Raw genomic sequence first — 21,746 nt, forward strand, 5'->3', positions numbered from 1 at the left:
AAGAAAGATCTGAAATGTTGAGTTTTCGATGAATCAAATAAAGGTTTAGGATGTTCTGGTCACAGCACCTACTCTCTGGGCAGCATAGCTGCAACCAAGAATTCACTTGCTATTGCAGTTACAAACACGTTGCTGCGAAACTGGGCTGTCAAGCAGAAGAAATGGCAAGCAAAGATAAAGCAGATATTCAGAAATCCGAGTCCTAAGCTTGACTACACAGACCAGGTATACATAAATGGTGTGGTACGGGATAGCAGAGGTGAAGTCATTGGAAGTAGAAGCAGAAGAGATGCGGTCTAGAAGAGCTACATCCAACCGAGGTACATAAGTAGCGGTACAGCAAGTAGAAGTGTGTGGGTGGGAGGGGTGTAGCCTTTTGAGGTAGAGGCAGCACGGATGCAACCTAAGCATTGTAGAGGTGCTGCTGGCATAGGTACAAAGAGCAGTGGTATAACCAAGCGAAGGCACATGCTGTAATGCTACAGTGTGCAGAGGTATAGCTAGAAGTACATGTTTTTACAATAAGGTCTGAAAAGCCTCAGCAGAAGGATGTCACTACGCAGTAATTGGACGGGAGGGACGTCTGCCAGGGCGTTAGTTTCGCGGGACATTGACCCATGTCAAACGAGTCTCTGACAGAGAAACCTCACAGCATCCCTGCATCACTTGACGCGCTAGGAAAAGACCTCAGACATGGAAATAACCCAATACCCCTGTGCTGCTGAATGAATCAATGGCGGTGAGTGGTGCACTTTACACCAGTGAGTGGGTTCAGAGGGCGTGGAGTAGTGAATTTATTGAAAGCACGGAGTAACTCTGGTTTAAATTTGGATTGAAAGTTACACTACATACAAAGGGGTCGGGTAGTTAACCAACCAGAAATAAGTCACTGAGTCCTACCCAAGTCCAGGGAGGAGGATCCAAATCGTTTTTTTGGGTCAATTACTATACTCTTTCAAGCCAATGGATATTTCCACTGTGGGACTTCGATGCCCAACTTGTAATGGAAAATGCAAACCTAAAAGTACCAGAGAACGCACAATGAGCAAGGGTGCAAGGAATATTTACTGACCTAATTAGTAATACCACTTTGGAAAAAAACTAACATTTGTAAGGTTCGTTGCAGACTTTATACACTACCAGTTCAAAGTGTTGCTGTTTGGCATAAAATCTGCACCAGGGGTATTCATGAAGTGACTAGCCGCGGTAGCCTGAGGGGAAAATTAATACCCATAGCTAGATGCCTGACAAATGAAGGCGAGATCATTCAGAAAATGCCAAGAGAACACAAGGACCACAATTCAAACCCTACACAACTTGGGGTTCCCCATAAAACAAGAACAATCTGCACCAACACCAGCAAAGGAAGAATATTTTCTAGGGGCCCGATTTGAACTCAGTATAAGCAAAGGCCTTTCCTACCCACATGTCTGATCACCATGCTGTTATTTTTCGTTGTGATTTGCCTAGATCCAATGTAACTAATATGTCTAGCACTAATTTCATGGTGAGAGCTTGGCATAATATTAACTTAGGTTTGCTGGAAAGCCAGCTGGTGCAAAACCAACCAGATCCAGAGATGGAAGCAGAGATCTCAGCCAGAAGCTACACTTCCTGGCTGGAATCCAATTTTGCTAAATTAGCATCTGTCACGGTGATAAATAAAAACACAAAGACTCCCTCTGTGCCATGGTTTTCCCAAGCTTAGATTAGATAAACAAGTCTGCAGAAGGCAAGAAAGAATCTGGCACAGCAATTATGAAGCAGCTGAGAAACATCAGTATAAGTTAATGTTAGCAGATTATAAGAAAAAAATAATTGCTGAGGAGCCAATATTATACGCTGAAAATAGAGACGGTGGGCAATTCCAGCAAGGAACTTTTTGACACCATAAACAATCTGACAATGGTTAAAAAAGGACGAGGCTGCCAATTGTACTCAAGACTTCTGTAACACACTGGCCCAGGCTTTTAAATCAAAGGTTGATCAAATGTATGATCAGTTTGCCATGTATAAATCAAATACCAATGTTGCAGAACCGGAAACTAAGATCTTAACCCCTCTCCTAAATTTTGCTCCTACCTCCTCAGTGCATATAGCCGCCCTTCTAGCTAGGACCAAATCTGGGTCTCCGGATGATCCTTGCTATCCACTGATCCTCTACAATGTTAGACATCTTATTAACCCAGAGCTATCTAGCATATTCAATCAGATGATTCCACAAGGACTATTCCCAACAATGTGGAAACAAGTCTGCAATTTGCCGTTATTAAAAAACAAAAAAAAATCTGGATATAATGAACTCGGCCAATTACCGACCTATTTCGAGGCTCCCGCTTCCTGCGAAATTTGTGGAGAAAATTGTAAATGAGGAACTTTCCACTTATATTTTAGATAACCACATTTTAGACCATAGTCAGTTTGGATTTAGGGCATGTCAGAGTACTGAGACAGCGCTGATAAAGACCACAGAGGAAATCCGCACTGCACTAGATTGTGGAGGGTCGGCGGCTCTTCTCCTCCACGACCTCTTCACGGCATTTGATACCCTGGACCACACCTTGCTGATAGATCGATTTATTAGACCATAGGTTTAGGAGGAAAATCCCTATCGCTTTTAAAGTTGTTTTTATCCAATAGAACCCAGACAGTCCAACTACGCAATTTTAAATCTGCATCTTTTATCCTTCCCTGTGGGTTGCCGCAAGGCTCCTCGTTGAGCCCTACGCTTTTTAATATTTGTGTCTGAATTAGCACCTTTGATCAGAAGCTGTGATCTAATCTCCACCTCGAATGCCAATGACACCCAGTTTGTCATTTCCTCTATAGACAAGGATGTTAACTGTTCCAGCAAACTTCATAACTGCATGATCTCTTTGAGCAACTGGATGAGTAGGCTCGGTTTGAAGCTTAATTGTTGTAAAGCTGAGGGGTTGCTATTTGGAAAGCTCTTTCCTCTATGGTCGCCAGTTTGGTGGCCAAACATCTTGGGCCCCCCTCCTACACCGGTAGCTAAAGCTAAAAATTTGGGGGGTCATAATTGATGAGCAGCTTAATTTTAAGTTTCCGTTTTCGAAGGTGGTGTCTTCAGCATTTTTTACTCTTAGAACTTTGTGTAAAAAATTTCTGTTTATCCCGAAAAATACCAGAAAAATAGTTCTAACTTCTCTTGGTTTATCAAAGTTGGAACACTGTAATTTAAAAAAAAATAGTTTTTATTGCAGAGTTATGGTTCATACATTGTATTTATACATGTATTATAACCTTGACCTTCTCTCGCATCTATCATTATTCAGTGCCTTACACAGCCTTAGCGCCCACAACCCTGAGGTCGGGCGGCGTTAAACAAGAGTGTCATAATCAATTTTCCAAAATATAGTTGCTTCGATTTCGCAAGGAGTTCACATGTCTGCATTTAGTTTTATTCCCTTACTACATTGTACTTCCCGCTAACTATCCCCAACTACCCCCACCTCCCTTAACTTCCAACACCTGTGCTTGGAGCTTGTACAGTTTATACCCGTTGGTGTTATCAGGAGTTGCTAGTTGTATAGGTGTGTGATGCGCCTGGTGCGTCTTGAGGATTAATCTCATCCGAATCCTGCAGCTCTCCAGTGTCTTGCAATGTGCTATCTCGCAGTGCCTGCACTAATGTTTCCCATGCACCCGCTGCAGCCATTGCTCTGTCGTCTAGTTTCCGACGTGCCATTTGGTATCGCAGTGTGCTTTCAGCAGCCGCCCACTTCAAGAACTCGTTTGCCTATCTCTTATGTGTGGGACCCTTTTTCGCTTTCCAAAGTCTTGTGATTTCTCTTTTGGCTAGGAGAAGGCCCATATCAATAAATTTGCTAGTAACTCTATTTTTGGGAGTGTGTGGAAACCAATGTAGTATACTTACGGCCAAGTCAAATTGTAGGCCTCTCTGTCACTTCATTTAGCAAACTACCTATTGCCCGCCAGTAATCCCTCAAGTCTCGGCAGGACCAAAACATGTGTTCCATTTCCACTCCTTCTGTGGCACATCTGGGGCATACCGCCTCCACCACTCCAAAATATTTTCTCATTTTCCCGGGTGTCAAGTAGGCCCGATGTAGGATGTAGAAGTGTGTTTGTTGGAAGCGTGCGTTTCTCGTGCTCTTCCGTGCTCGCCGCATTATTTGTGCCCAAGCTGTCTCTGGGATCTCTTTATTTAAGTCCGCTTCCCATTTGGCTTTCAGCGCAGTTAGGGGCGGCAAGTTTTCTCTTCACATCCTAGAGTATAGGCATGTTACTGCCTTATATGTCCCCGCCACCATCATAGTATATTGACAGGCCATGGTCGTTGTGGGTTCCGAAAGTCCCCCTCTCCAATGTGCTTGCATGGCTCTGGTCACCCCTGCGTGCAATAAATAGCCTCCCCGCGGAAGATCAAACCTTTCTTGTAGTGTTTGATATGGTATTAGTACTCCATCTTCATACAGATCTCCCAGGACCTGCAGTCCCGCATCCTCCCAGTTCTGTAACTGCGACCAATCTCCCCCGTGTGGGAGCGCCGTTATCATCCCAAGAGGTATCTCAGGCGCGTATGGGTGCTTGACTCACGCCCGACGTTGGGATCCACAAGAGCCTAAATGTCTGCTCTTCAAGAGTTAAATCGCTCAGGGTCAGTTTCTGCTGCAAGGCAATGTAAGCGAGAACGTGTCTGTGTGCCTCCATTTCTCTCTTGTTCCGGGCCTCGGTTTACCCTCGCCACCTCCTGCGTGAAAAGCTGCAGTTGGGCCGCGAGGTAGTAGAGTTCGAAGTCCGGCACCGCTAATCTTCCTTCATCCTTCGGGCGGTGGAGTGTTTTGAGCGCAACTCTGCATCTGCCCGATCCCCATAAGAACTATGTCAATTGCGATTTTAAGTGTCGGATAATGGGGTTGGGTATCCACACGGGGAGTGTGCGGAAATAATAAAGAAGGCGCGGAAGAACAATCATTTTCAGCAGTGAAATTCGGCCAGTCACCGAAAGCGGGAGAGTGGCCCAAAAGGCCATGCTTCCTTTTAGTGCTCGCATACATCGGCCTATATTGCCGTCTAGCATATAAAAGTTGGACGACTGTAATGGCCTTTGTACTAACTTACAGTCCAACCTACTCAGAAGATTGCAAACAGTACAGAATGCCGCTGCTAGATTAGTGCTGGATGTTCCCAAACACCAGTCATTAGGGCTGGGATACAGAAGCTGCATTGGCTGCCAGTTGGCCAACGCATACAATTCAAGGCACTTTGCTTTGCACATAAGGCACTTTACAGAGAAGGTCCACAATTTCTATGGGATGCCTTTAGCTGGTACTCTCTGAGCAGCTCTCTACGCTCAGCAAAAGCTTTCTTGATGCCCATCCCCAGAGTCAAAAGGTTGAACTGGGGACGGGGAAGTTCCAGACGTAGGACTGTCAGGTTAAGGAACTCTCTTCTGCTCTCTCTCACGAAGGTTTCATCGCTGTTTGAATTTTGGAAACATCTCAAGACATGGCTTTTCACAAATTAGTTTCTCTGACACACAGTATGCAATCCGTAAGTGCCTAGACACCTATGGGTATTATTGCACTATTCACTAATAGAGTAGGTTCTCTTCTACCAGAAGGGGCATCCTCTGACAGTGAGGACATAGAGCAGGATATTGGAAATGATGGCCTCCTGCATCCCTATCCTCCCAAATGCAAGACTCTACTTGAGACCAATTCAGGAATGGGTTCAGAGATATCGGTGTCAAGCAACGGGGAGTTGGGAAGATCTACTGGTTGTAACAGAACAGAGAAAGGACACTGGGAACTACAGTTGTGAAACCTTCAGAACGTCACATTGAGCAAGCCTTTTCAGAATCCAACCTCTTCAATCCTGATCAGGACCTACGCTTCACAATCCGGCAGGGGAGCACCTATGGCAGGGCTGGAGATCAGGAATATATGGAGCACACAAGACTCAGTGAAATTCACAAACCTACTAGAACTCAAAACAGTGTTCCTAGCAATGAAGGAATTACCAACTCCAATCGCAGGGAGAGCAATACTGGTACAAACAGACAACACAACAGCTGTGTTCTACCTCAACATACAGGGGGACTGGATTCCATGACATCTCTACTCTAGCACAAGAGTTATGAACATGGGCCATCCAGAGGAAGATTACTCAACTCGCAGTACATATGCCAGGTGTAAGGAACACTGAGGCAGGCAGGCGAGTGTCTACAGCGAGTGGGAACTAAAACAGGAAGTAGTGGATAGGATGTGCAGGAAGTGGGGGACAGAGACAATAAACGTCTTTGCCACAAAAGAGTACACAAAATGCCAAAGCTTTGCTGCCAGATTCCCAAATCACACATCACAATGGAATGCCCTGTTGATAGACTGGTCAGGGACATTTGCATGCACCCTTCTACTGATTCCCCCTGATACCAATTGTGATAGAGATATTCAAGCAAACAAAAATGACTCTAATTCTAATCTGCCTGCAAAGGCGCAATAAACCTGGTACTCTGAGGAGACAGAGCTAGCACAAGAGGGACAGTGCTTCACCCAAAACTGCACATGCTGAACCTAGCGACATGGCTCCTGAGGAGTTAAAATTTGGTCACTTGCACCTCAGGACCATTGAGGTGTTAAGAGGGAGAGACCAGGAGAAGGTCCACATTGCAATGCATACAGAAAACTGGAAAGCGTTTAAACAATGACATGCCACACCAGACCGTGACTGGATTAATACCTCACCAAACTACTCCATGAGGGACAATCATATGCCTCACTCAAGTTACACCTAGCTGACATTGTAGCACACTCCAGGGGAGTAACATGCAAAAGATTGAAGCACTGGTCAGCAAAGGATTCTTAGCGGGTGCACAAATTGTAGCACCACCAAGATCCGCCCTTACACCTGTCTAGAACTTAAATGTACTGACACAGCTCATGCGACCTCCCCTCCCCCTTTCGAGTCAATGCACAGTATAGAGATCAAGTTCCTACCATTAAAAACAGCCTTTTGGTAGCCATCACCGCACTGCGCAGAGTCTGGGAACTACACTCATTCACAGTACAAGAGCCTTATCTACAAAGACTTGTATTTTTGGTGATTTGCATAGATCCCTCCTTTCTGCCAAAGTAGTCTCAGCTTTCCACGTAAACCAAAGTATGAACCTACCCACCCTCCACCAAAAGCCAAAATCTAGAGCAGAAAGGGAAGAGCAGTGATGTTCTATATCCAAGAAACAGGCAGTCAAGCAGTGCAACCAGTCCTTTGTCTCCTTTAGCCAGGCCTCTAAGCGAAAGCCAGTAAGCAACCATAGTAAAATGAATGGTGCAAACAATGCTGAGATGCAATGCTGCAGGGAGGGTGCCCCTATAACTGAGGCCCAGAGCCCACTCAAGAAAGAAGGGAGCGACGCTCCAATTCATCACCAATGTCTCTATTGGATACATGTAGAGCAGCCACATGGATGTCTACACACAGTCACAAAACACAGCTGCATGGACATTCAAGCCACCAAAGAGGCCCAGGTGGGACAGAGTCCTAAAGCACCTGTTCTCAAATAGTCTTATCGTAGCCCAGACTCCCGAAAGTAAAAAAGAAACTCCTTTTTCTGGATTCACATGCTGTGCATTATTCCGCCATCTAGTGGCTGGATCTGGAATTTTTGTTACTCTTCTCTGGGCATTGTTGACCACCATTTGTGTGACGTCAGACGGCGCCCTGGATGTTCCTGTGCATAGTCGCCATCTTGAGATTCTTTTTTCCGCTGTTTGATCTGCAAGTGACAGAGGAGCTTTGAAATTCTGTGAGAGAAAATTGAAGTTTTTGAAGAAAATCGATCGATTTGCCAAACATCGGGAAAGAGATGACTGTGAGAGAGAAGGGGACCCTTCTCTCCCTCTTCCTATGGGAGACCCCGCTGGTACTAGCCGCGTAGTTAGGGAATAAGGACAGGTAGGTTTCATGGAAAATGCCTAATTTTCTGCCCTAACTGCCACCACAAATTTGCACAGAGACCCCCACGAGGTTTGCAACCTCTGTCTCCCGAAGTACCATCAAGATGAGGCCTGTACTGCATTCGTACCAACGACAGACTGGAACGCTACAGCATGGCCAGCACTCAGAGGACGCAGGTTCTACAGAAGGCTCTCAACCTGTCCAGCAATGATGAAAATGTTGAGGAAGTTGAGACTGCTCATGGCAAGGGGTCAGACGACGGAGTCTACGCAAATGATGCTGAGAACAGGCGGCGAAGAAACGGTTGAAAGTCTCCAGAAGGAAAAGACACTTGGTAATAAAACTGCCAAAAGGCCCTGAGCCAAAACCCTGGGACAAGAAGGCCTACGTGGCAGCCTTGACGCCGAGACAGTCCTCGACCGATGGTCTGCCGAAAACAAATTAGCCTCACGGATTCTGACCATAAGATACTAATGCAGGCAAGACTGTCGGAGCCCTTGACGATTCTACCCCCTCTAAAGAGATGAATGGGGAATTCTAAGGCTTTGGAGATGACCGAACCGTCTGACAAAGATGAGACCTTCACTGACGCTTGTTGCAGATGAAAAGGCACTTGAGGTCGAAAGAAAGAAGAGCAGGCTTAATTCAGAAATGGCAGCACTCCTGCAAACAAAATAAACATTCAGGATATCCTTAAACCAATTTCTGATCCTGTCAAAACCTTAGTCCATAGACACCAAAGCTGACCAGTTTACCTTGGAGGCCCCAGCAACACCAGACCCTCAGGAAAATCAGTAGGGGGAGTTTTACGAACTCAAGGAGGCAGAAGAGGAATTATCAAGGCATGACCTCTACACAAAGTCACCAGAGTAGTGGGTGAACAACTACCCCTTGAGGCTCTCTCCACCAGACAATCCAACACTCTGCAACAGCCTCATAAAGCGGGCTGCAGAGACCTATGGGGTCCAATTAGAGGAAGAACAAGCATGTGCAATGCAATAGGTCTTGCATTTGTGAGAGTTTGAGCTATTGTCATTGTAAATAACAATGCCTTTTACTTATGTGTTGGTTTTTAAAACATAAATAAAAGGCATTGCAATTTACAATGCCAATAGCTTAAACTCTCGCAAATGCAAGACCTATTGCACTGCAAATGGTTGTTTGTAAAAGCGCCCCATGTTGCACTTTTCATTTTTATGTCAACCACGCTCCTTTCTTTAGATGACCTTCAAGTTGACAAATGTTGTTTTTTGTAAAAGAGCCCAATACTGCCCTTTCACTTTAGTGTCTACCACGTCCCTTTCTTGAGACACAGCTTGTGTAAAGAAAGCTGTATGCAGAATGGCAGATATTAAAGTGAAAGTGCGGTATGGGCTGCTTTAAAAAAAAAGAAAGCATTTGTAAAGCAGCATAGCGCGTGCAGAAGTGCCTGCAACAGCAGCTAGAATGGACATTAAAAAAAATAGTGCTCACAGACTAGCTAAAACAGACCGTGTAGCACAATTAAAACGTCCAGCCGTTTTGGGAGGTTACGAATGCCGACTAGGCGGTACTAAGGAGGGACTACTAAGCATATTCACAAATCAAAAACAACTATTTAGAAAGGACAGTAACAGGAGGCAATTGAAAAGATGGGAGGAAAATGGGCTGAGCTGCAAGTCCACACCAGAATACAGTATACCTCGCAGAAGAGCGCTTTCGCTGCCCTGGTGCAACCTAAAAATGGGCAGTTTGTCTTTGTCAAGAATTAAACTGAAATAAAAGAATATTAAATATAATGTGTGAACGATACGAGCCATGTGGGATCTGTGCCCTTTGTATATGTACAAAACATAAAAAGACAATTCTACACCCAAAGTAATGGGCCATGGATAGTTTCCTGGGGATAGCTATCAATAAATACAGTTTATATAACTAGAATTAGGAAGTGAACCGAGAAGGAGATTTCCTGATGGTTAGGAACAAAGCCTGGACGATTTACTGTTTACGGCATTTAAAGCAGAAACATTGTGAAGAGTAACCCAGTGTTGGCAAAAATAACATGAAATTTAAAGTGATAAAAAATGGTTTAAACCCTACACCCCATCTCAAAACATTTACTCCCATTCTCAAAAGGAAACAAAATGACACTGCTGAGTGTATGGTTTTTAAAATAAAAATCCGCAACAAAACAAAGAAAAGAATGCAGCGTGCAAGTGATTTGCAATCCAGATATTTTTTTCGAGCAAATTTATGTTAAGCATAGATGTACGTTCAGGAAATAAACGCACCAGATCTAGCAGAATTTACATCATGCACATTTGGCCTCCCTAAAAGCATCACTGAGTTGCCCCCTCTGTCTCTCTGTGTGTGTGTGTGGGGGGCGGGGGGGGGGGGGGGGGGTTGCAAATAGAAAAAGTTGCAGAAGGAACACATACTGCGAGGGTTTGGGGATGCAAAACTGAGGGTGCGTGTAGGGGGGAAGCAGAAATGATGGCACAGTGAGAAAGGGGCACAGAGGGCATAGGGAAGCAAACAATAGACAGAGCAATGTGGTTGGCAGGGGGAGAAAAGCAAATAAGTGAGAGCAACATTAAGCTGGGGGTGAAGGCACACCCTGTAAAGTTAATCTGAGCCGAGGAGCAAAGCGCTGCAAGCTGACACTTTGGAACTAGAGAACTGCTCAATAAAGCACTCCAATACCTTCCGGTCGGGTTTGAGGGAGTGTGTGGCCAAAGACATTTGCAGCCATTTCACAGAGGAAAAAATCGAGAAAATAGGGTAAGAGCCCTTTGTTGAAGTCGTGGTCTTTAGCAAGTGAGTGGAAGAGCAAACCTAATCATATTCTTGTAGATGTGCATTCAGAAAATAAACACGCCTGATCTAGCAGAATTTAAATCACACACCTTTGAGTTCTGTAAAGGCATCACTGAGTTGCTCCCTTCTGTCACCCATGGCACCCGAAGAGCTCCCCATTTGCTACGAGTTAAACAAGCCGGTGGTCACAACTGCGCATGAGACCTTCCTGCAGTAAGAGAAACACATTAAAGAAAATAGTGCTTACAGACTAAATAAGACATATCGTGAAACAACTAAAGTAAAAGTTACAAATGAAGACAAGGCGGTACTAAGGAGGGTCTGTTAACCCCTTCGCTGCTCGTGACTAGCTCAGCTCGTCATGCAGTACACTGGTCGTGTGCTCATGACGAGCTGAGCTCGTCATGAACCATGGGATATAACAATTTCCAGCACAGGAGAGGAATCAGCTTAGCAGTCATGTGGTTAAGGAACCCGAAACAAGCATTTACGAGGACAATGACACAAGCCAATGAAAAATGTGGGCAGGACTTCAGATCCCTAACTCAATACAGCATGTCTCGCAGAGCAGCACATGTGCTGCCCAGGTTCGACTTAAAAAGGAGACTCATGTTTTCTCTCTGAAACATTAATGCCATCAAACAAGGGGCTCCACTATCTACCCATGCTTACCAGCATATTGGGCCAGGGGAAGGCGGCATTCTGGCAACCAGCCACTGCAAAGTCTGTTACAGCCAGAGTAGAATAGAAATATAAACCATCTATTCAAGGCCCCTGCTGACTCCATCATCGTGGCAACTACTAGAAAGCGAAACTGTTGAACAGGTACGGACATCAGCATTGGGATGAGATAGTCCCTAATGCAACACCTCCCAGAGGAGTATAAGGAAAGAGCCAAGGCAGTCTTGCAAGAAGGGAGAAACATTCCAAACCCCTGCCTGAAGTCAACCCTGGATGAAGCAGACACTGCCAGCAGGCAGAGGTGCACCGGCACCACTATAAGAAGACCTGCGTTGCTTGGGGTGTCCAGGTTCAATCCAGAGGTACACACCTCTATAATTGACATGCCGTTTACTGACAGGCGGTAGACTAGTCCCTGCGATTAAAAAAAAAAAAATGACTAGGAAATGGCAAAGGCAATGAAGGCTCTACAATTCAGGAGTTCTTTCAGAAGAGGAGAAACAGCATCCCAAAGACCCACTTGCAGGACACCATTCACAGCGGGCCAACCGCAACAACAGGCACAGGGCTGCTCACACTAACCCACACAGCAGCCTCTTACCATCAATGGCAACACCCTGCTAGACAGCCCTTTCAGGGAAGAGGAAGGAGAAGAGGCCACATTCCCAGAGGGGGAGGAACAGCTGGCAAGTGACTTGCCCAACAACACAAGGCACCAGAAATCACCTGTGGGAGGTTGAATAGGAGATAACCAACAAGTGTGGGGAGAAATCGCCACAGGCAATTGGATTTTGATTGTGATACGCCACAGATACTGCATAGAACTAGTCGAGGAACCACCATAAATTCGCCCAAAACCAAAAGAAGCCTCAAGGACAAATGAATATATAACTCAGGAAGGAAGTCAAACAACTCTTACAATAGAGAGCCATAGAAAAGCTACCAACAGGGGAAACGAACAAAGGAAACTAGTTCCAAAACCAGACCAACCCTGGATCTCAGATACTGTACACAACACTTCAGGATGTCCATGCTCCATAGAGTAATCCCTCTCCTACAAAAGGGGATTACATAGCCACCTGCAATCTAAAGGATGCAACCACATACACATGAACCCAAACCACAAGAAGTACCTATGATTTGTACTGGACAAGGCGCACTACCAATTCAGGGTGCTACCATTCGGCGAAAAGTCCCGCGAAGTGTCTTCACAAAGTGCCTCGCAGTGGTAGCAGCACACCTTAGTAGACAAGGTATCCTCATATTTACCCATACGTGGATGACTGGCTACTAGGTATTAACATAAATGCCACAAGGATATTCACTTTAATCGCCACAGTATGACTAGGTTTCACAATAAACCACAAAGTCATCAGCACAACCAAAACAAGAAAAGTTGTTCCTGGAAGCAACATTAAACTCACGGACAGCACAGGTGTATCCAGTCTAAAGGAGAGCAAAGTCGATAATAGAACAGACTCCCCTCTACGGGAGGAGTCTACCTCGAACAGTGAGGAGGGTCATAAAACCTATGGGTATTATGCATACTACTCATAACACATGCAAGACTGCACATGCAACATTTCCAGGAATGGATGTGCAACAAATGGCCACAAGCCAGAGGGAGTTGGGAAGATCTAGTGGTTGTCACAACAAAGGTACAGAAGGAGATACAATGATGGAACTCAAGTCGTGACCTTAGGGACTCCATTCAAAACACCAACTCCAACAGTGACCATCCAAATGGATGCATCCCACAAGGGTTGGGAAGCACACACAGGCAACCTGAAAGTACAGTTAACTGGCACACAGATGTGCTGAAACACATCATCTTCCTGAAGATTAAAATAGTGTTCCTAGCCCTGAAGTGATTTAACAGGACAAACCATGCTAATAAAGAAAACACAACCACCATGGTTTGCCTCAACAAGCAGAGAGGCATGAAATTGTTCACCCTGAGCAAACTAGCCCAGGAGATATGGCAATGGGCAATACCAAGGAAAATCCCACTCCAAGCAGTCCACCTATCAGGAAAACAAAACACGGCGGCAGACCGACTGCGCAGTTCCCATGAATGGGAACTAAAACAACAAACACTGGAGAAAATATTTAGAACCTGGAGAGACCAACAATAGACCTGTTCGCAACTGCAGAAAATACAAAACTCCAACGCTTCGCCACCCGGTTACAACACCACCAATCAGAGGGGAATGCCTGGTCAATAAAATGGTCCGGAAGATTTGCTTAGACCTTTCTTCCAATCCCCCTAATACCAAAGGTGCTGGAGAAATTTAGACACCCACGGACACACCTCATCCTCATAGCACCACAGTGGGCCAGACAGACTTGGTTTTCAAACTTTCTAGAGTTGTTCAGACGACAAATGATAACAATCAAAGTAGAACAGGATCTACTAACTATGCAAAAGGGGAAAATGTACCACCCAGAGCCAGTAACTCTGTCTAACGGCCTGCCTCATGACTTCATGGTATTCAGACTTCTCCAACTACTGCCAAGAATAATTGAAGGCCTTAACCCCTTCGACGCTGATGACGAGCTCAGCTCGTCATGAAGTACACCTCTCGTCCGCTCATGACGAGCTGAGCTCGTCATGAACCGCGGGATTTTTAAATCTTCAGCGCACAGCGGGAAAATGCACCGCACCGATAGTGTTAAGGATAATGGAAAAGATGCATGTACTAGTACACATATTACAGGTATATGGAGACACGGGCAAAACTGGAAGCTGTTAACATACCTCACTCCCCTACTAGACACCAGATTACTCTATATACCCTTGGAGGTACACCTGGCAGCCATAGTAGCCTACACCAGGGGGCACTTAATGTAATGGCTTTTTCACATTCCCAGTGGTGAAGATATTCCTAGAAAGAGCTATAAGAATTCCACTACCAATAGAGTTCCAGCGCCATAGTAGAACATTAATACCGAACTAACGCAGTTAATGACAAAGCCATTTGAGCCTATGCACAAAACAGATCTCAAATCACTCACACTGAAGACAGCGTTTCTAATTGCAATTACATCACTATGCAGAGTAGGCGAACTGCAGGCACTAACTATAGAGGAATTATTCCTGCAAATACATAGGGACATGGTTGCACTCAGAACTAACCCACAGTTTTTTCCCACGGTGGTAACCCACTTTCATGTTAACCAAAGTATATCCCTACCGGTTTTCTTCAAAGAGCCTAAGACACAGACCGAGTGAGACCTACACATTTTGGATGTAAGGGAGGCTTTAGTGTACTATCTAGATAAACTAAAGTTTCCGAAAAGAAACCAGTTGTTTGTCTCCTTTATCAAGGCAACCAAGCGATCCCAGGTAACCAAAGGTGCAATCTCAAGATGCATTGTAAAAACAATACAGACATGCTATTCTAGGGCAGGGATTACACTCCCCGCATGCCCAAAAACCCACTCAACAAGGAATAAGTTGGGCTTTCCTAGTAAACGTACCATTGTATGCAATCTGCACAGCAGCACCATGGGCATCGCAACATACCTTTGCAAAACGTTAATGTGTGGACATCCAAATGAAAAAGGAAATCGAGGTGGGACATAAGGTACTACACCTGTTTGTTAACACTGCCTCACTTCATCCCAGCTGACCCATGGGATGGGACGCCGCTACATAACCTAATGCATAGCATGTGAATCCGGAAAAGGATTCATGCTGCAGAACTAAATGGTTACATACCAGTAGGAGTAGTTTTGCAGCTTGAAGAGTTTTCTGGATTCACATGTGACCCACTCACCTCCCTGGAAATGAGAGATGATGCAACCATGTGGGGAAGCAAAGAACAAGGAGGAAGTATACCAAGACAGAAAGAAAATAAAAAGAATCTTAAGATTGGGGCTACACACAGGAACATCCGGGCAGACGTCACACAGGGGACAGTCATACCACCAAATGATGTACAGCGATTAAAAAAAGACCATTCCAGAGCCAAACACTAGATGGAAGAATAATGCACAGCATGTTAAGCCAGAAAATTCTTCAAGCTGCAAAACTACTCCTACTGGTAAGTAACCATTTTGTTTCTTACCAGTAGGAGTAGTTTTACAGCTTGAAATGTTTCTGGATTCACATTCACATGCAACCCACCTCCACATGATGAGAAGTCCTAGCCTTAGTGACCTGTAGAGTGGATGGGAAAAAACATCTGAAGATGGCAACCATGCACTGAGGATTCAAGGAGCAGGATTTGACGTATTCAAGGTGGTACCAGGAGTCAAATGGTCTGTGAATGACCTTAACATTAAAAAAAAACACACATGCGGACAAATTCAGCATTCCGGACCTAACCACTACTAAATGGTGGAATAATGCACAGCATGTGAATCCAGAAATTCTTCAAGCTGAAAAACTCCTCCTACTGGTAAGTAATTGTTTAATTTCTTACCAGTAGAAGTAGTTTTACAGCACGAAGAGTTTCTGGATTTACATTCACCTGCAACCTACCCACATCTCCGAGATGAGATAGTCTTTTCCTTGGTGACATTGGAATGGGGGAAGAATCTGAAGATGTCGACCTCACACAGGATTCAGGGAGCAGCGTTTGACATCTTCAAGGAGGGACCAGGAGCCAAATTGCCAGTGACCTAAAAAAGGGCCAAAAACAGCATTTACTGGGCCAAATCACTGCTAGATGGCGAAATAATGCACAGCATGTGAATATGGAAATAATTTAAGCTGCAAAACTACTACTGGTAAGTAATCATTTTATTCTTCATTTCTGTGACTACCTAATGACCTTGGGAGATGTGATCTAGGTGTCACAGCTGATCAAATTATGCAGGCCATTTTATACACTGTCCTACTAGCTGGGGGTAGCAAAGGCAACACTTTGACATAAGTGTCGTAAATTATGGCTAGACAGTATTTAAATAAAATCACAGGGTGATAACTATGTTTGGTAAGTGTATAAGTGGAGGATGTGAAGGACAAGCAGATGAAAGGTCTTAAAATTAGAATTTTTGTTATTTGTTTGAAAAATATTTGCAATTCTTAAAGAAGTTAACGGCTGAAGTATTCTCCTGTTTGAAGTAGCTGAAAAGGCTTGTAACTGACTTGTCTCAGCATAGAGACCAGTGCTGCGGTTGTTTGTGATGTCCCATGACCTCCAATCACATTCTGCCATTCTTTGATTTGAATACAGTTTTCTCTTCCTAATATTGTTCAATCAATTTTTATTGACAACGCCTCTAAACCCCTGTACAGGTTAGACAAATGTAGACATTGTGCTTCATAAGCTGAATTCCTGCTTGCAAATGGAGAGAAAGTTCCTTTTTTCTTTTATATCATGCCACCTGATAAAAGGGAGCTGAATCAGTCTTTTGAAATTCAAAAGATACCCATACAAGGATACAAAGTTTTCTAAACTCAGAGCCTGAGGGTGCAGTTAAAGGAAATAGAACTAATTATGACGACCGCTAGGGATGAATATCAATTATATTTAAGAGTTGATTAAAGGTGTCTTGGGGACACATTTCCCAGCAGATGTAAATTCTTAGCATTCTTACTGTTCTAAAAGATGCACATATTAAAAATCTAACATTTTCAGTATTGCCATTGCTACTTCAAAAAAAAAAGGAAGATCTATTGTCATGTGATCTACTAGAATTATGAAAATGTAACCAAGGTATCTTCTGTTGAAGCACTGTACACTGCTGCAAGTGCTCTGCCTGGACCGATCCCTGCTGACAAGATCTTCTGGTGAATATTTGAAACTATTGATCACTACTCTAAGCTTTTTTTCGGAACGAAGTCTAATATAAATCTAAAGAAACTAAATTGGAGCTTCACCACAACTATTCAATAAAGTCCATAAAGGATTATCTATAAAAATTGAGGAATCGTAATTCAATGAAGAACGTCGCTGCTAATGCAAGATGTATGATGTAGCTTGGCATCTGATCAAAGCTTCAAACTGATAATCCAAGTCGAGCTTGTGCAAATTGGTTGGCGTGATCCAATGCCCAATTATGAGGGTTAAAGGAACCATGGACCAGTAATGAACACAAACTAATGTGCGGACGTTTCAAAGGCAGGATTACGCCTGGCAGCACTTCGTTTGAAGTGTACTAGTTAGGGTGGATAATATTCACCTTTATGTGCTAGTCCTAATTGAACTTGCACGTTCATTATCGGTTCATGGCTATCCTACAACGCGTTCCTTTATCCGTCATATAATTGGGCATTGGATCATGCCAACCAATTTGCACAAGCTCGACTTGCAACCAGGACACAACCTAGTGGATTGTGTGTTGCCTCATATTGACAGTGCCCTGAAGAAGTCCTATGTAAAAAGGACGAAACGCGTCGGCTGATGTTTTTTTTAATGAATTGAATAATAAAGAAGAGAAACATCATACGTCTTGCATTAGCAGCAACTTACTTCATTAAATTACGATTCTTCAATTTTTATGGATAATTCTTTATGGACTTTTTTGGTTAGTTGTGGTGCAGCTCCAATTTAGTTTCTTTGTTCTATATCCTCTTGTGATGGGAAGTGCTTCTGGACAGGTGGCACATTTGGGGAATTTGCACACAGGATTATTTTGCATCTCAAAAGTATTGGTAATTTACGGTACAAGTGCTGCATATGTTTCTTTATGGTCCTCTGTCCATTTTTTCGAGTTTCATATATACATCTTTACAATATAAAACCTTTTCTAATATTTCCGTTTATTGAGAATGGTTAAAACTGACATGTTTTCTCAGTTTTTCTTCTTCGTACAATACTATAGAAAAGGGATTAAATATCTTTTGTAGAAGACTAGTTCAGATTTCTACATTTACTTCATTAGCAACCCAAGGCAAGTTTTTGTAATGATTATTCTTGTCGACATTTGGCTTAAATTATATTGGGGAGAAAATCGCCTCTCCTCAATCATACTCTCAGAAATAGTTTATAAAATACAAGATCTATTTTCATCATTCTCATCCCTCAAAACCTCTGTATAGCATTAAATAAAAATGAATGCAATAATTATTTTATCTCTTACTATGATGGTGAAGAAAAGACAAATATGAATTTTACAAAGAACCATAATCTCAATAACAATTTGTCCTGGGTTTTTTCCCCAAGACCAGCCTTTGAATCAAGACAGCTGTTTTAGCCTCATCAAAGTCTTTCTACCAGAGGTGCTGTTTCTGTTTCTTTTATCCAGATCATCCCTGCACCTCTCTGTAGATGGCAATATTCAAGCCCCTTTTGTGTATGCCCAGCTGCTCCATTAATCCTTTGAGATCTTCTATACGCGAAGTCACAACTCTGCTTCAAAGAGACCCAACCTTCATGATATATTGCTCCCTCAATCTTGGGCAGCTGCCAAATATGGAACCCTTGCCTGGGACTAATCTATTATTTACTACTGGGTGAACCAATCCCAAGTTCCATGTTCTTTACTGCTTCTCAAAGCTGCATGCTCCCCATGGAGGAACCACATTCTCTAGTCATATTAATGAATAATCATTGCAGGTGCAGCTGGAAAGGTGGTCAAGGAATATCCTAGTAGTGCTTGTCCCTTTGAAGTGTGTTCTGGGGTAGATATTGTTAGCAGCTGACAGAAGTGGTTAGGCTTTTGAATCTTGGTGTACCATTCCCAGCAGTCTTTTTACCCAGAGTATTCGGTTTCCCGGGATTGCCTCCATTTTTAATGAAATTTCCTTTCCTGCATTGGCCCGTGGACCATGAATCCAGATTTGTGACCGGATATAAATTACAATTGTTTTATGTCTGACGGTGTTGTGATCTTCAACTCCCAACCCTGGCCTCCGAGGACACTGCCTTGGAAAATCAAAAGAACTGTTAATTTGACCCCTACTAAAAATAATCAGTTGTCTACACTTCTGAGGTGTAATGTACAGTATTTCATGATATGAGAGCCAATTCCCATTTAATCAACAGATCAGCCAACCATATGTTTGCAAACTGTAATTCTTGCTTTAACGAGACACCTATTTTACTCCTTTGTTATGCAGGACACCTTTTTTTTTTATACTATCTTTTGAAATTCCTGTTACGTGTTTGTTTCCTCCCACTGGCAAATGTTTATTACTTTCTTTCATGTTATCACAATGTATGCGTGTGGTTTTCTGATTTGGGCTTTAGAAAGATTAATTGGATCATTTTGGTGAACATGAAGTTCACAAAGAAGATACTAGAAACACGTCCCTGCCTCTCAGAGTTAAGAGGCTTTTGCCGGTAAGCTGGGCTGTAATTAATGCATTACTTGTTTGAATTAGATGATTAAACATAAATGACAGGTACATTTTATATATGGATAATAAGGTTCAGATAAACTTAGATTGATGATCGCAAGATGACTGCCACTTCAGCCCCTGGAGTTTGCCATCACCAAGCTATTGGTATCATTCAAAATGTGTCCCTCTGACATATCTAAAGCCAGTGCTTTGAACATGAACCTCACAGCACTTTTTCCCATGATCACAAACGTCATCAATGTGTCTCTACTTTAACAAATACCATCTAGAAGTCACCCCTTCACAATTTTCAAAAAGTACAGAGTGCAACCCTAGGAGTAATCAAAGCACAGACCTATATGCTTACTTTCATAGTCCCAGCTCTAAAGTCGGTAGTTACAGCATAACTCTCTTCACAGCTTGTCAAGTGACTTCTGGTCCGGCCCCCTCTGGTAAAGCGGCACAAAACCACACTTCTTAATATCTGAAGTGAGTCTCCCCTCAAAAGACAAAAGCAAATACAGCACTTTGTTACTGTTGGTAAAATTCTACACCATTGATAGTTAAATATACTGGCTCGCAACCCATAAATCTTTTTTTCTTCTTCACTTCAGTCTTCTCTACTTTTTCCCTCCAATTTACTGAGTCCCGAAGGTTCCTCTCTTTTTTTATGCCTCTAAAATATATATTCTAAAGCACACATTCTGAATTGCCAAACTGTCTGCGCCAGGGGGTGATGCCATTCCAACAGCTGCTGCCTCATTTTCATGCTCAAAGTCCTTTGGTTGTGATGATGTCCTTTTGTATATCTATAGCTCCAAACTACACATGCAGCCACTCCAGGAGTGCATCTCGAGGCAATGGACACAAGCAGAAGGGCACTGGGAAGATCTAGTGTTGATAATGACCAGGTTCAGCACTCTACTATGGTCGAACAGCAGCAATATATTGCTTGGCAAGCCTTTTCTGGATCCCCTTCCGCAAATGTCCCATTACCACCATGCGTATAGTGTGCAGTGAAGTCCACACATCCAGAACTTGACTGAACAAAGTACCCTTCAGTACTAAGAATAGCATATAAACTGCCTGGAACTGTTGGAGGTCTTGCCCTCAAAGCCTTCTTCAAACTAGTTTGGAGCAATACATTTCTCCTAAATATGGACAACATGACGACCATGTATTACATCCAGAAGCAGGGTATGCACCCCCCCCCCCCCCCCCCCCCCTAGCCTTTTGCTCTGGATCAGGAGATCTGGCACTGGCATTACACAACTGCATTCACCTACTGGCGGAGCATTTGTCGATTGTGGAGAGATGGACCTGCTCAGCAGAACGAATCAACCGGTTCCACATGCGTGTCCTACTACACTATGAATTTGTGAAACAACACCTTTATGGTGTGTAGCTTACATATACCAATACTAAACAGTGAATTAGAATAACAGCTGTTAAAATGTACTTTCTTGGTGTGTCTTAGCCACTCTTGTTTCAATTGAGTACTATCCAGTTGTTCACAAATTGTTGTTTTTAACACATGGATTCTCATTACAGGTAGGAATGACAGTAAGTCCTACAATTGCTATAAGCGATGACGACATGCTCATGTGTGAATTTGGTGACACAATAGAGCCTGCGCTATTTGAAGCAGATGGAAGTATTTCTTGTAGTCCTCCTGCGACCCTCGATCCCACAAAAAATGGTGAAGGTAAAAAGTTCTTTAAATCTGCTCCTATAATGCCTGGTGTTGTATGACTGCAAGATTGTCGGCTGTGTGATTGAAATACTTTATGCTTTTTTTTTTTAATTCTTCCTTAATTGGACACCTGTCCAAAACATCTAGTGTAACCTCCGTGCACACTCCTAACCTTACTTCAGGGGTCTGTTCCAAAAATGATGTTAACCTTCCCTGGCGAATGGTGCATTTTAAAACGACCTTAATAGTACTCAAAAAGTTCTACTCCATCGGCTTCTTGATCAGAGGCTGCTTCGGGTGTTGTAGAAAAGATCTTGCTCCTGGCCTCAATCTTTGTCCTTACAGACAGGAACCTATGCCTTAATTTCTCTCCCCAACTCTTACCTCCGATTGGGTCAC

General features: G+C 43.5%; 1 protein-coding gene across 3 annotated transcripts in view; it reads left to right on the forward strand.

Moving 5' to 3' along the window:
• PLXNB2 (plexin B2) overlaps positions 1-21,746 on the forward strand; it is a 629,238-nt gene that overhangs the window by 371,827 nt on the left and 235,665 nt on the right. For all 3 annotated transcript variants that reach the window (XM_086967392.1, XM_086967395.1, XM_086967394.1), the window contains one exon: positions 21,206-21,359. In XM_086967392.1, coding sequence (XP_086823518.1) covers positions 21,206-21,359 — 154 coding nt within the window. The remainder of the gene's footprint in view (positions 1-21,205; positions 21,360-21,746) is intronic.

The sequence above is a fragment of the Lissotriton vulgaris genome, chromosome 1_1 (assembly GCF_964263255.1).
Source record: "Lissotriton vulgaris chromosome 1_1, aLisVul1.2, whole genome shotgun sequence".
In the NCBI taxonomy this organism is placed as follows: Eukaryota; Metazoa; Chordata; class Amphibia; order Caudata; family Salamandridae; genus Lissotriton; species Lissotriton vulgaris.